General features: G+C 40.6%; 1 protein-coding gene across 5 annotated transcripts in view; it reads left to right on the forward strand.

Moving 5' to 3' along the window:
- RABEP1 (rabaptin, RAB GTPase binding effector protein 1) overlaps positions 1 to 14,754 on the forward strand; it is a 97,705-nt gene extending 82,951 nt beyond the window's left edge. For all 5 annotated transcript variants that reach the window (XM_044939396.1, XM_044939400.1, XM_044939397.1 and 2 more), the window contains 6 exons: positions 3,104 to 3,244; positions 6,417 to 6,606; positions 7,238 to 7,293; positions 9,571 to 9,669; positions 11,087 to 11,203; positions 12,086 to 14,754. In XM_044939396.1, coding sequence (XP_044795331.1) covers positions 3,104 to 3,244; positions 6,417 to 6,606; positions 7,238 to 7,293; positions 9,571 to 9,669; positions 11,087 to 11,203; positions 12,086 to 12,187 — 705 coding nt within the window. In that variant the 3' untranslated portion in view covers positions 12,188 to 14,754. The remainder of the gene's footprint in view (positions 1 to 3,103; positions 3,245 to 6,416; positions 6,607 to 7,237; positions 7,294 to 9,570; positions 9,670 to 11,086; positions 11,204 to 12,085) is intronic.
- Positions 14,755 to 14,914: the final 160 nt, after the last annotated feature.

The raw sequence follows: 14,914 nt of genomic DNA on the forward strand, positions 1-14,914 counted from the left end.
TCCTAAATGTTTCAGTATGTGTCTCCAAAGAACAAAGAAGTTGTTCTACATAATCACAATACTGTTATTATGTGCTTAAAATGTAACCATTGTTCCCCAAAGCCCTTGATTGTTTTAGTGCTCCTTTTACTTTTTGATCAAGGAACCAGTCAAAGATCACATATTGTTACTTTGTTGTCATGTCACTTTATTCTCTTTTAATCTAGAATAGTCACCCACTTCTTTTTTTCCTTTGGCATTTACAACATTAACATTGTTAATAAGAGTCCAGACCATTTGCCTTGTAGAGTGTATTTGTCTGATTATTTCCACATGGTCAGACAGTTTGGAAAGCATACTACATGGATGAAATGATTCAGTGGAAAGTTCATAACAAAAGGCATGCTATGATGGGTGGTTCCGTTGTTGGTGACATTAAGTTCCATCACTTGGTTAAGATGGGGACACAATAGTTTTAGAGTGATTACATTAATATTGCTACCAACAGCAAACCTATTAAGTGAAGTTCAGCATTTCTTTGTTGGCCCTCCATATCCATTGGGTCCGCATACATGGATGCAGAGGGCTGGCTGTGAGTTGAGTATCTCACATTTGGTATGGGAGCATGTCTTGGAATCAATACTCTGTGGATACCAGAGAACAACTGTAGTTCTTTTTACCCTTAGAATGTATCCCAGGTGAGGATTTACAGTCTGGGTGTTGTGTTTAAAAATTACTTGAATTGGTTTTTCTTTCTATGGTTGTGTTATCAGTTTGAATACAGTTCAGTTTAGTCGCTCAGTCGTGTCCGACTCTTTGCAATCCCATGAACTGCAGCACGCCAGGCCTCCCTGTCCATTACCAATTCCCGGAGTCCACCCAAACCCATATCCATTGAGTTGGTGATGCCATCCAACCATCTCATCCTCTGTCGTCCCCTTCTCCTCCTGCTCTCAATCTTTCCCAGCGTCTTTTCAAATGAGTCAGCTCTTCACATCAGGTGGCCAAAGTATTGGAGTTTCAGCTTCAACATCAGTCCTTCTAATGAACACCCAGGATTGATTTCCTTTAGGATGGACTGGTTGTATCTCCTTGCAGTCCAAGGGACTCGCAAGAGTCTTCTCCAACATCACAGTTCAAAAGCATCACTTCTTTGGTGCTCAGCTTTCTTTATAGTCCAACTCTCACATCCATACATGACCACTGGAAAAACCATAGCCTTGGCTAGACAGACCTTTGTTGACAAACTAATGTCTCTGCTTTTGAATATGCTGTCTAGGTTGGTCATAACTTTTCTTCCAAGGAGTAAGTGTCTTTTAATTTCATGGCTGCAGTCTGATCTAATCACCATCTGCAGTGATTTTGGAGCCCAGGAAAATAAAGTCAGCCACTGTTTCCACTGTTTCCCCATCTATTTCCCATGAAGTGATGGGACCGGATGCCATGATCTTCGTTTTCTGAATGTTGAGCTTTAAGCCAATTTTTTCACTCTCCTTTTTCACTTTCATCAAGAGGCTCTTTAGTTCCTCTTCACTTTCTGCCATAAGGGTGGTGTCATCTGCATATCTGAGGTTATTGATATTTCTCCTGGCAATCTTGATTCCAGCTTGTGCTTCTTCCAGCCCAGCGTTTCTCATGATGTACTCTGCATAGAAATTAAATAAGCAGGGTGACAATACACTGCCTTGACGTACTCCTTTTCCTATTTGGAACCAGTCTATTGAATACAAACAGAAGCAAATGGAGCTGTGTATTACATTTTTTATTTTCTTCTTTTTTGATTTACTCTTTTGTTTTCTGAACAAGCAACATGGTTCATAAATCAGAACCATAAGCATATGTAACCACTTAGAAATTCCACTGCCATTCCCTCATCCTTGCACTCAGTTCCCACCCACTCCTATACATGATATTTTACAAGTATTCTTGGTTTATCTTTCTGTTTTCCTCGTTAGAGTAATAAACAAATATAAACATATTCTCTTTCTCCTTCTTTCATATCCAAAAGGTAGTAGAGTGCTAATATTTTGTTGGGTTGAAATTAAGCATAAGGCAGCATTCTGGTCTGAAATAAATAAGAGCTGGTAGAATTAACCAAAACTTTTACATGACCTTGCCTTCCTACCAGCAGCCTGGTTGTCCTTCAGATGCAGTGGTCACCTTCTGTGGGAAATCTTCTTGAATCCTCTCTGCTAATTAGATGCCCTTTGTCCCTTTATCACTGCGGTACCCTTGTCTGTTACAGCACCTGTAGTATGGTTGGGTGATTCTGGGCTTACTTGTCTTCCCTCCACTGCACCATGAGCTTCTCTAGGGCAGTCTGTTGGTTATCCCTGTTTCCCATAGGCAGTAAAATGCTTGGTTAGAATAGTAGCCGCTAAACAAATGTTGAAGGTAGAGTAATCTTGTTAAGTGTATGTTTTAAGTTCAATGGTTAGTATTAAAAATTATCAGAAATACTTTTACAGAATTGTATCTGCAGTTGTATCTGCAATTGTATGTCATACTCAAATTAGCTGACTGACTTTTATATTGATATAAATTCACAGGAAATACCTAAAATTGTTTTATACATCAGCCAGCAGAAAAAGTAAGAACACGTTTCATTTAAGAATGAGCTCCTCAAATGCCCTGTATTTCGTAATATTTGGGGTCCTTGGGCCACTCACTGTGGTCCTGAGCTTGAATATATATGTGTGTAATGAAAGATGAAGTCACTGCTTTCTGTTTCCCCTACTTCCTGTGGGATGCCATGCTGTGAGGATAGGAGTTGTCTTGGAATATGCACTGTGTTTGATACAAGTCTCAATTATGTAAACCTCTTCCATTGAGCTAGAGATGCTGGTCCTAGGGATGTGGGGGAAGAAATTCATTACCTTCAAGCCTTTGGTAGAAACAGTGGAGAATGAGCTCAGGTACTTGCTTCAGTTCCTATCCCCTTGAATATATGTAATGGCTGTAAGTCAGTAAATCTCTGATGTGCTTTCTGTGAGTCTTACAGAGCTTTGTCATGTAGCCTCCATCCTCAGCCCTTATTTCGTTTGACCTTTGTTTTTCGCTGGTGCAGTTATCAGCAGACAGGATTTACCTTTCTGGCTGTGATTAGTGTCTGTTTCTATTTTAGGCAGTGCTGATGCAGTCACGGGAACAGGTTTCAGAAGAACTGGTGAGGTTACAGAAGGATAATGACAGTCTTCAGGGAAAGCACAGCCTGCATGTGTCATTACAACAAGCAGAAGACTTCATTCTCCCAGACACTATGGAGGTAACTTGTTTTCTATATGATCAAAAATGTAAACAAGTACATTTTCTGAAATGTCTATAAATTCTTCCTTTTAAAAGAGTTTACAAATAAATGCTAGAGAGGGTGTGGAGAAAAGGAGACCCATCTGCACTGTTGGTGGGAATGTAAGTTGGTTCAGCCACGGTGGAGAACAGTATGCAGGTTCCTCAGAAAACTAAAAATTGAGTTTTCATATGATCCAGCAATTCCACTCCTGGGCATATATTTGGACAAAACTGTGATTTTAAAAAGATACATGCACCCTTATGTTCATAACAATGCTATTCACAATAGCCAAGACGTGGGAACTACCCAAATGTCCACCTACAGATGAATGGATAAAGACGATGTGGTACATAATATACAATGGAAAATAGTCAGCCATAAAAAAGAACAAAATAATGCCATTTGCAGCCACATGGATGCAACTGGAAATGTGGCCAAAAATAAAATAAAAAAAAAAACAGACTTTACTGAGATATAATTCACTTACCAAATAATTTACCCATTAAAAGTGTACAATTCAATGTTTTAAAATATATTCTCAGATGTGTGGCCGTCACCACAGCCATTTTTAGTACATATTCATAACCTCAAAGAGAATCCCCTTACCTTTTATTCAACCCTTCCTCCCCAAGCCTTAAGCAACAACTGATCTACTTTCTGTCTATAGATTGTCCTTTCTTTCATATGAATGGAATCATATAATTTGTGGTCTTTTGTGTCTGGCTTCTTTCATATATCTTTTTGTTTTCAAGATTCATTAATGTCATATAACATGTTATCAGTATTTCATTCATTTTTATGACCAAATAATACTCTACTGTATGGCTGTTTTGTTTATCCCTTTGTCTACTAATGGACATTTGGGTTGTTTCCACTTTGGACTATGACTATGTTGCCATAAACATTCATGTATAGGTTTTGGTGTAGACATACGTTTTCATTTCTCTTGGGTTTAAACCTAGGAGTGGATTTGCTGGGTCATTTGTCCACATTCTCACTAACAATCATTGTTATCTTATTTTGTGATTATCGCCATCCTGGAGGGTGTGAAATGGTGTCTCATTGTAGTTTTGATTTCCATTTCCCTAAGGTTAATTTGCATTTCCCTAATGGTTATTGAGCATCTTCTCATATGTTTATTGGACATTTTTATATCTTCCTTGGAGAAATACCTGTTTTAAGATCCTTTGCTTATTCTAAAATTGGGTTGTTTGCTTTTTATTTTTTTGAGTTATAAGAAGTCTTTATAAATTCTAGATATAAGTACCTTATCAGGTAAATAAATGAGTTACAAGTGTTTTCTCCCATTTTGTGGATTGTCTTTTTCATTTTCTTGATGGTGTCCTTTGAAACATAAAAGTTTTTAATTTTGATAAAGTCCAGTTTATCTCTCCTTTTCTTCTGTTGGCTTATGCTTTCAATGCTGTATCTAAAAATCCTTTGCCAAATTGAAGGTCTCTCTTATTCTTGCAGGATAATTGAGAATGTACCAGAAATGAAATATTTGAAGGGGGTCTCCATGCTGGCTCCTTGTAATGTTAGGTTTTCTATATAGTAATTAGGATACAGCACACTCCTCCTGTCTTCTGGTAACTTTTATAACACTTGATCACTTCCATTCTTTTGTGGTTGGGTGAATCAGGGCTGCGAAGCCTGAAGTTTCTTGAGACGTTCATAACTATCTCAACTTTTTCCAGCCTTTATATTCATGTTTAAAAATCTTTCAATATATGAAAAATATCATCTTGGGCTAAACCCAAGTAAACATAAATCAAATAGGCAAAGATGAGATTTCATAAAGCAACTCTCAAAATAGAAAAATATTTCTTGTAAAATCTTTTGGTCTTTTTTTTTTTTTTTAAGAAATTTATAATTGTTAAATTTTAAAAAGTCAGACATTACAGATATTTATAGCTTTGTAAGTAACAATGTTTCCTAATCCTGCCCTACAGATTCATCCCCTATTGTTTGGACCTCATTCTGTTTTCCTGTATAGATGTTAACATGACTTATATTTTGTTCTTATTTACACAGGCTCCATTGCCTGCCCTTCCTTTTAGCTCCTTGCTGTCTCCCTCTCCTTTCCCTGCCCTCCCCCAACCTGTGGTCTCAGCTCAGGTTACTGACACTCTGTAGAGCTTTCTGTCCTTTCTGAACTGGTGACTAATATCATCAGGGAGAAAGTTTTGGGGACCTGTCTACTTTTGCTGTCAGTATTCCACTTTCTTTGTCAAACTTATCTCTTGGCAGGAAAGATTCCTCTCTTCCATGTTCTATAGACACTTTTAATACCTAGATTTTTAAGAAATGCCAAGAATCCTTGAAGGTATAACCAGTCTAGCCTGTAAAGCTTGATTCTTTAATAAATCTTAATGAAATGTTTCTTGATACGGATTTTCAATTACTTTTTTCCCTGCTGTTCTTTTATTTTATTATTTATATATTTATATATATATATTTTTATATTATTTATTTTATTTTATTATTTATATACATTTTGTAGTTATCTAAGAAGCCCAGTTTTTACTGTAGGGTTGCTTTAGGATATAATTGGGAGGGTTTTTAGAAGAAGACAACTACAATTTAGGGAAAAAGTAAAATAAGACTTAAACTGAATTTATTACAGAAAAACAGCTGATCACCTTCGAAAGCCTCTCATTGCATACTTGCCTCAGACCTAACAGTACTTTGCCTTTGTGGTAGATGTTCAACAAGTGTTTATTTGAATGAATAAATAAATAAGTGTATTTTGTCATTTTGGAGTTCACACTTTTGGTCCTCATTCACTAACTCCTCTCAAATTTAAGCAGATAATAGTGGAAGTGTCTAAGCTATTCATAGTGAACCCCACATTGTAAATCATCCAACATTTTAATTTTTCCATTTATAAAACAGTTTTGAGGGAAAAATACGTAGTTCACAATATACATTTTTTGCTTGGCAATGTTATCTTATTTCTATAACATACTGAATATTAACATGGCATGACACCTGCCTCTTGAAGCCCATAATGGGTTGGGTTCAAAGTCCTAAGTTTTGAACTGTCTAAAATAATATCTGAAGTTCTGGTTGCAGAAAAGCTTTAGCTTTTTTTGTTTATTTTCTTTCACCCTTAAAAACCCAATAACTGTTTGTTTCTTGGATCCAGGCACTCCGGGAGTTGGTATTAAAATACCGTGAGAATATCGTTAATGTGCGGACAGCAGCGGATCACATGGAAGAAAAGCTGAAGGCTGAAATACTTTTCCTGAAAGAGCAGATTCAAGCAGAACAGTGTTTAAAAGAAAACCTTGAAGAAACTCTGCAGCTAGAAATAGAAAACTGCAAAGAAGAAATAGGTGAAGATAAAAATGATGTAGTTTAGAATTGGAGGCACTAAATAGAACTTTTCTCTGGTTATAAGAAGTAGTACATAGTCTTGGAATGTAGAAAACAAAAAGTATAGGAAGGAACTAAGTAAGGACTCAGTCCCTTTTCCCACATGTTCTGATATAGCTCCTGATAAGGAGTTTAAAAAAAAAAAACGCAAACTCATCTTTTTAGGAGCTCTGGTGGCCTCTCTGGCAGTTACTAAATAGACAGGGAACTCAGGACTTGAATCAGACACTGGAGCTTGTGAGAAGATAGGTGGCAGTTCCTTCAGAACTTAGAAGTGTTAACAGACTTCTGCCAGGGTTACCCCGCCCCACCCCACCACATCGTGAAGTGTCAGTATTTGAGGCAGAGATAGTTTATGCCATGGTGTTCATTTGTGTGCGCTCTGACTTTGACATGAGCTTGAATGTTATGCTGATTGGTTGGGGATAACTGTGAAAAGAGGATGTTGGTCCCCCACCACCACCCTACTCACTGTGTTCAGTACATTTGACTCCTTTTGTTGTGAGATTGAGCTGTGGTACAAAAGGGCATTTTAAGATTTAAATGCAAAATAATCAGTAAATGCTAACATGTCTCCTTTTTTCCTCCTAGCTTCCATCTCTAGCCTAAAAGCTGAATTAGAAAGAATAAAAGTAGAAAAAGGACAGGTGAGTTTCACAAGTTTCAAATTGATTCTGTCAGCAGCTAGTAGGTATTTATTGAGTCCTACTGTGCTAGACTCAAGGAATAAAGTATTTAGAACATAGTCCCTGCCTTCAAGGAACACCCAGGAAAGGTATAGTAGAATATGATGGAATATAGTGGCTGATGACAGCAGAGACCATTTGGTGAGAGCCTGCTCTGTGTTGGCAGGAGGAGATACAGGGAAGACTGAGATGTGACTTAGTCTGAAGCTTCCACTGCGGTGGGAAGACAGGCAAGGCATGGTCTTTTCTTTAAAGGATATTTATTTGGCTGGTTTAAGTGACTGTGCTGGGTCTTAGTTGTGGCATGTGAGATCTAATTCTCTGAACAGGGATCGATCCTTGGCCCCCCTGTATTGGGAGCATGGAGTCTTAGCTACTGGACCACCCAAGGCATGGTCTAGACATGATACATACTTAAAGCTACCATGGAAATATATATGAAGTCTGTTACAAACAGGAGGTGATGTTTTCTACCTGCCTTAGTCTCCGTCTCTTAGACACCATGAACACCTTTTGGTAAATGACCCCATTCAGCTCATTGGCCTCATAATTCCTTGAGTCAGTGACCGTTACCTCCACCCAGCCCTTCCTTCCCACACTCCTGCCTGCACCTTGCCCCACTTCTGACGTCTCACTTCAGGCTCATATCTCCTGACCCCAGTCTACCATCTTTCTAGCCTTTTATCCTATAGGTTTATCTGTCTGAGAACCTCATTCAGACATTCAGTTCCTTGAACTTTTCCTTTTCTTCTGGTTTTAGCAGCTTCCTCATGACTTTGCTTTCTTTGCTTCTAAGTGGCATCTGACAGGGCTTGTCTCTTTAGCTAGTCTCCCCCAGGGCCTGCCAGCCCCCTCGTACCTTGTCCTTCTGCTGACCTTACTCGCTATGCCCAACCCCGGACTAATCCTGGTGTCCACCTTCTCTGGCTCTTGGACCACTGGAAGGAGTAACATGCCTGCTCCTGGTGCCATGTGTTGCTCAGTAGCTTTTCGTCTGTTCTTAGTTGTTCCCTTCCGTTTCCTGCAGTGGCTGTTCAGTCACCACTCACCTCACCTCATGATGGCCTTGTACCGCTATCATAAGCAGGACCATCTTCAGCTCTTGCCTCCGCAGTAACATGTTTGCCTTTTTCCTCCCAGTCTTCTCTTTTCTTGCATCTTAAAGGGTGATGACCTGATTCTGACCAGTCTTCTGTCACTGCACATGTGCTTTGACTGAACCACTCACGTCTTTTCCTGGCATCTTTGCTATCTTCCTTTCACTGTGGGCCTTGAACTTCTGTGTTTTAATTGGTTTTTTCCATTTTGCATAACCACGCTCAGAGGCCTCCTAGTAAAGAGGGGAGAAGTTTCTGTTTGAATTGCACTTCTTTCTCCAGCTACCAATCTTTCTTCTTCCTTTTATGCCCAGAGTTCTTGAAAGAGTCATCTCCACTACCTGACCTCCCACTCATTCCTCCACTGCCTGCCACCTGGCTTCGGCCCCCCGTACTGTCAAGGTTGTGCTGGCCGGAGTCACCAGTGTCCCAGTGTGTGTGTCTGTCCCACTCCCACTGTTTGGATTGACGTCAGTGCTCACCTGACTCATCGTAACAGCCTAACTTCTTTCCCTGACTCCAAAATGTATCCCTTTTCAATTCATTTTTGTATTGAAACCGAGGTGATCTTTAAAGATTATAAACTTGACTGTGAGCCAGTCTGGTTTGAAACCCTTCAGTGTTCCCTTAGCCCAATTGGGCTCCCCAGCCTCACCACTGCCTCTTGGGCCTCAGCGTCCAGGGCCAGCACCCTGTGCTGTGAGGTAGCAAGAACTCAGCTCAGTTCCTTAACTCATTATTTTTATGTGTCAACTCCTTCCTTTTGCAGTCTCTCTCCACCTTCTCCCCTTTAAGGGTCAGATGTCATCTCTTCAGGGAAGCCCTTGCCAACTTTTCTGGCAGTGTTACGTGCTTCTTCATCCATGGTCATATGCCACAGTTAACTTACATGTCTGTCTCTCCTGCAGCACGTAGGCGGTACCTAATAAACGTTTAATAAAAGAAACAATAGGTCTTGAAGAATAGATTGAAAATCCACAGATATCAGAGGGTAAGGAGAAGATTCCAAGCATACCAGTATCCAAGGCCTGGGAAGACGAGCACTGGGTGCAGTTCCTCAGGCTGCGGGCTCCTCTGGCAGGCGTGCTGCCACCCGCAGGGAGCTTCTGTGTTTCAGCTTTTTCCTTCTTAATTTTTACAGTTGGAGTCCACATTAAGAGAGAAGTCTCAACAGCTTGAGAGTCTTCAGGAGATGAAAATGACATTGGAAGAACAGCTGAAGAAAGAAACTGCTGCTAAGGTGAAACATTGTTGTTGGTAGTTTCATTTAAAAAAAAAAAAAAAAAAACCAAAAAAAAAACCAGGGACTTTCCTGGTGGTTCAGTGGCTAAGACTGTGCTCCCAATGTAGGGGGTCCAGGTTCGATCTCTGGTCAGGGAACTAGATCCGACCTGCCACAGCTAGGAGTTTGCATGCCACAGCTAAGACCTGGCCTAGCCTAATAAATAAATAATATTTTAAAAACCCACAGCAATGTAAAGGATGTAGGAGCACATCTTCCCTGTTTAAAAAAAAGCCCTGCTCCTTTGATAGAGTCCCCTTCTGAGAGCTGGTGACTCTCCACTTCAGGGAGAAAATGGATTTCTCTCTTCAGAGCTGGATTAGGTCTCTGCACACTGCCAGCTTTGCGGGTCTCTGTCACAGACCCCGCTGGCTGAAGGCCATGAACCAGACTTCGCACCATCGAAGCCAGAGACACTGCTCTGGAAGTGCCATTCCATTCGCTTGATTTTATCCAGTGGTGCACTGAATCGTATTTGCTGCCCACATTCTGATTAGTCCTGTTAGAATAAAAGTGCATGGGGCTAATTGTGGGGGAAGTTTGCTTTCAGGGGGGCTGTGGTCTGACCTTTAAATGTAAAAATATTATTTTTTGATAGTTCTTTGATTTTAGAAAGGCTCACATGCACGGGTCCTGATGGAGTTTCTGTCAGGAAGACTGGAAATAGCAGGGCTGCCTAAGGCTGACTCAGAGGATTTTCCTGGCAGATGCTTAACTGTCGTGATTGTCAGAGAAAAGCCCTAAAGTTTCTCTCCCTGTTGCTATGATAGCTGTTGATCTTAACAGCAGCTAATTTTTGATGATTAATCATTATCAGTGGGCTGCTGGGGGTGAGAGGTGGGGCCTGCACTTTCATTTTAATTTGGCTCTAATACTTGATTCACTTTAGGATCTAGAGCAGGTGGTTTAAGCAGCTTGCACCCTTGCCTTGTGAAGACAGAAATAAAGGGAGACTAACACCATCTTACAGAGAAGGCAGTGGCACCCCACTCCAGTACTCTTGCCTGGAAAATCCCATGGACAGAGGAGCCTGGTAGGCTGCAGTCCATGGGGTTGCTAAGAGTCGGACACGACTGAGCGACTTCACTTTGACTTTTCCTTTTCATGCATTGGAGAAGGAAATGGCATCCCACTCCAGTGTTCTTGCCTGGAGAATCCCGGGGACAGGGAAGCCTGTTGGGCTGCCATCTATGGGGTCGCACAGAGTCGGACACACCTGAAGTGACTTAGCAGCAGCAGCAGCAGCATCTTAAAAGGGTGACAGGCACCGTTTTTCCTGTCTTGCAGTAGGAAACAAGAGCTGCCCAGGTTTCCTGAGTGACTGATCTGTGGCTTTCTGGCATTAATCCTCATTCAAAACTTATGTATTTTTTAGGTTACTGTTGAACAACTAATGTTTGAAGAGAAGAACAAAGCTCAGAGGTTGCAGACTGAACTAGATGTCAGTGAACAAGTGCAGAGAGATTTCGTAAAGCTTTCTCAGACCCTTCAGGTGAGGCATTTGGGAAACCCCTAGATGGAACACTGAGGAGGCACTTTCGGGGTTCTTGGCTTCCAGGAGAATTTTCTAATCCCTGACGCAACCTCTGATAAAACCTAGAAGACTAGAGACTATGGCTGCCCCTGCCCCATATTCCTGCCTGGTCATTTCAGCTGGAAACCTGTCCCTCACATGTACCCTTTTTTCCTCCTTGCTGCCCTTAAGGGTGGTGTGTAAAGCCCTTACATGGCATGTAAGACTTTTCTCAACCAGGCCTCTCTCTCTACACCTTACATCTTATACTGTTATAATTTTTAAAAACCACCTGTGGTTCCTTGCACCCAACATGGTGTTCCCTCTGGAAGCATCCTTGTCTCATTGCCCCCTTGTTCCTTCTTCCAAGGCCCTGCTTATTAGTTTTTTCCTCCCCGTGGAACCCTCTTTGAGTCCCCAGGCATGTTTAGTATATTGTGCTGAAATTCTGTAAAGCTTGTTTGTTCCCTCAACTGAACTATGGCTTCTCAGGGATCAGGTCCCACTCATCTCCATAGTCCCAGCGCCTTACACTGGGTCTCTTACACAGCAGCTGTGGGGAAGTATTTCTTAGTTTGTTTTTAATCTTTTTAAAACTTATTTTTAATTGAAGGATAGTTGCTTTACAGTATTGTATTGGTTTCCTCCAACATCAACATGAATCAGCCATAGGTATACATATGTCCCCTCCCTCTTGAACCTCCCCCCCGGGAATTGTCTTGAATTTACTTGTTCTTGCTGCCGCCTTTGAAGTGACTTGTCTCTGGTTGAGTTAATCTGCATTTCAGCTAAACCAGTCACAGTAAACCAGAAAGTCAAGCAACAGCCACCTGCACTTACATCACTGCGTTATTTCTCTAGGTGCAATTAGAGCGGATCCGACAGGCGGACTCCTTGGAGAGAATCCGGGCAATTCTGAATGACACCAAACTGACAGACATTAACCAGCTCCCCGAGACATGACACCCTCATGGCAGGACTCTAGCCTGCACTTCGGGTTTTTAACTCATCTTTAGAGCAACATTAATTATTATTTAACTCTTAACTGAAGAAGAAGTCACACACACAAAAAGGAAGACTGGAGCAATGTTTAATTCTAGTGGGAGGAGACTGTGCAGCACAGGAACAGCAAACAGCCAGGGTAATTTGCAGCAAAAAGACCTTTCAGACGGAACACTAACCAGACTCCAGACTGGATTCCAGCGAGTGTGGGATCAGACTTGGTGATGGAGGAAGTGCTGTTTCCTTGCCTGCCTTATCTGACATTTCCCTGCCCTAAAGCACCCTTCTAATAGTGTTTGAAATGACATTTCCTGTTCATAGATGTTGGAAGAGAGAATTTTTTTTCCTGTTGTCTAGAGTTCATCAGTAACAGTATTCAGCTAGCAGACAGGTGTAGTATGCGGTATGAATATTTTATATTAAAATATGAAGTTTGAGAGCAGGCCATTGGCTAGTGACTGTATTTCCTAGCTCAGTGTATTTTTTTTAAACCATTTTATCTTGTGTTGGAGGACCTTAAATGCTACTGAAACTTGCCTGAGAACCATAAGACGGTGGCAAACAAAATCAATTCAGTTGGAACTGAATTAAGAGAATTTGAAAACTTGGCTGGGGCTATATGTATTGGAAGTTGAGGTTAAAGGAAAAGCACAAGAAACTGTTTGGAAGCACTTTTTCTGCTACCTGGTAAATTTTGTGGACCCACAGGTACCAGGGTCAAGCTGAACCCGCACCATCTACTCTTGAAAACTGTTTGTTATTGGATCAGTGGAAGAAACATTAATAAAACAAGCTATGTCTGACAACACCTAGTATAAATGTATAAGTCTGCTGCTTATTTTATTTTCAACTTGAATCAGTGGATTTGAGTACTATTTGTTTCAAAAGTGTCAGATACAAAAATGGTGATAACTAGGTTTGGCATACCTAGTTTTGTATTTTTCTTTTGTATTTTAGACCTGGAGTGTGATGATGCTTATGGTGAAGTTGGGGAAACCCACCTAGTTCATCAGTTTGGAAATCTGCTTTGTCATTTCTATGAGGTTAAATTCCGTTCCTGTGTGGAGAAAGCGTCAGTGGACAGGTTGTCTTTGCCATAGCCTTATGAAGTGTTGCAGAAAGCACAAGAATGGATGTGTGTTCACTGTTTACCTGCAAGTACTGTTAGCCAGTGGAAGGCTATGCTGTTTTATCAGTAATTCATCATACAGGTGGTTCAAAAGTAAAACTCTTGTTTTCAAGTACTTTTTGTGATTGGTGGTGTGAAGGAACTATGTGGGAATTAAGTGGATTAGGTAGATTTTCTGGCTCAAGTAAACCTACAACTTGAATTGTCTTTGTTATAAATGAAGTCATAAGGAACTGGCCCTAAAGATCTTTATTTCTGTCTTCCATAAGACAAGATATGGCCTGCATACCTCATTCCTTGGGCTACTGCTGTCGTCTTACATTCATGATTATGAATTTGAAAGTAAATACTAATTATGGAAATAGTGCTATAGGCTTGCATGCCTGAAACCTTTTAATTGGTTTAAAGTCCTTTTGTAGAATGGGGTACTTGATTTCCTTTAAAGGAAACATGTTTTCTCATTGAATTACCAGGAATTTTTATTAATTCCAAAAATGCAGTCACTTTAAATTATGTAAGTATAAGATCAGTTCCTTGGATAAACTCCAAGCTCATTTGTTTTAGGTTATTAAAACTGGCACTGTAGTAAATCAAGGTGGATAATTCATAATCTTCCTGAATGAACTGAACTACAGCTCCCAGGGAACTGCTAGGCTGAGACTGGGCACCTTGCTCATGTTTTTCTCCATAAGATGGTTCTGGGCCAATAAAATCATGATTAGGAAAGTGTGAGCGTCTTAACAGTGGCAGATGCAAATTGTTGGAACCCACTTTTTGGAGAAAAATATGCTAGAAAAACACAGACTAGGCTTTGTTAACAATCTCTTTCTGGTATGAAACACCTCTTTAAACTGGGTTTTCTGTATAAATGGGAAACTGATTTGGAAGGCAGTGTTTAGCCCTCCAAGACAAACGAAAAGGTCAGGTTTCACAAGTGTTCCTGTGCTTGTATTCAGTCCATGTACACATGTTCCCACGCATGTCTAACCTGATTTTACCCCTTACCTGTAACCTACCTTACCACGTGGCTTTTCATCGGCAGTCACTTAGCCATTTCTAGGCAGGTATAGTATTACCTTTTGGAACTCATATTTGGCAGGTATAAAAATATTACTTAAAGCTAAAGGACAAAATCATATACTGTATACCAAGCTCTGTTTCTCCATTTGAGATCCTACATGTGCACCTCACACCCATCAGTGACATGTACCGGGACACAGCACAGTCCAACTCAGCTCTGAAAGGTAATACATGCCTGTCATGGAAGTGAGCCAGCGGTGGCCTTGCAACCGTGGAGCCTGAGTTCTGCTCTGAGCAGATTTCAGGTATAACCATTTGTTAACTGTACTGGAGGTGTGTCCTTAAGAAGTGTTCAAATTAAAAAAGCTGCTGCCTAGTATACTGTGTGGCCTTTTTCTTTGAATCTGAGGGTTCTCTCTTCAGAGTCACATTTCTGGTGTTGCTATATTTTAATATGCAGCTTTTATTCTTGCTCAAATATGGAGAAAACTCAGTAGGGTTTATGAAGGTCTAGCAGTGTGTAGATCAAAATCCCAGGC

The sequence above is a fragment of the Bubalus bubalis genome, chromosome 3 (assembly GCF_019923935.1).
Source record: "Bubalus bubalis isolate 160015118507 breed Murrah chromosome 3, NDDB_SH_1, whole genome shotgun sequence".
Lineage (NCBI taxonomy): Eukaryota > Metazoa > Chordata > Mammalia > Artiodactyla > Bovidae > Bubalus > Bubalus bubalis.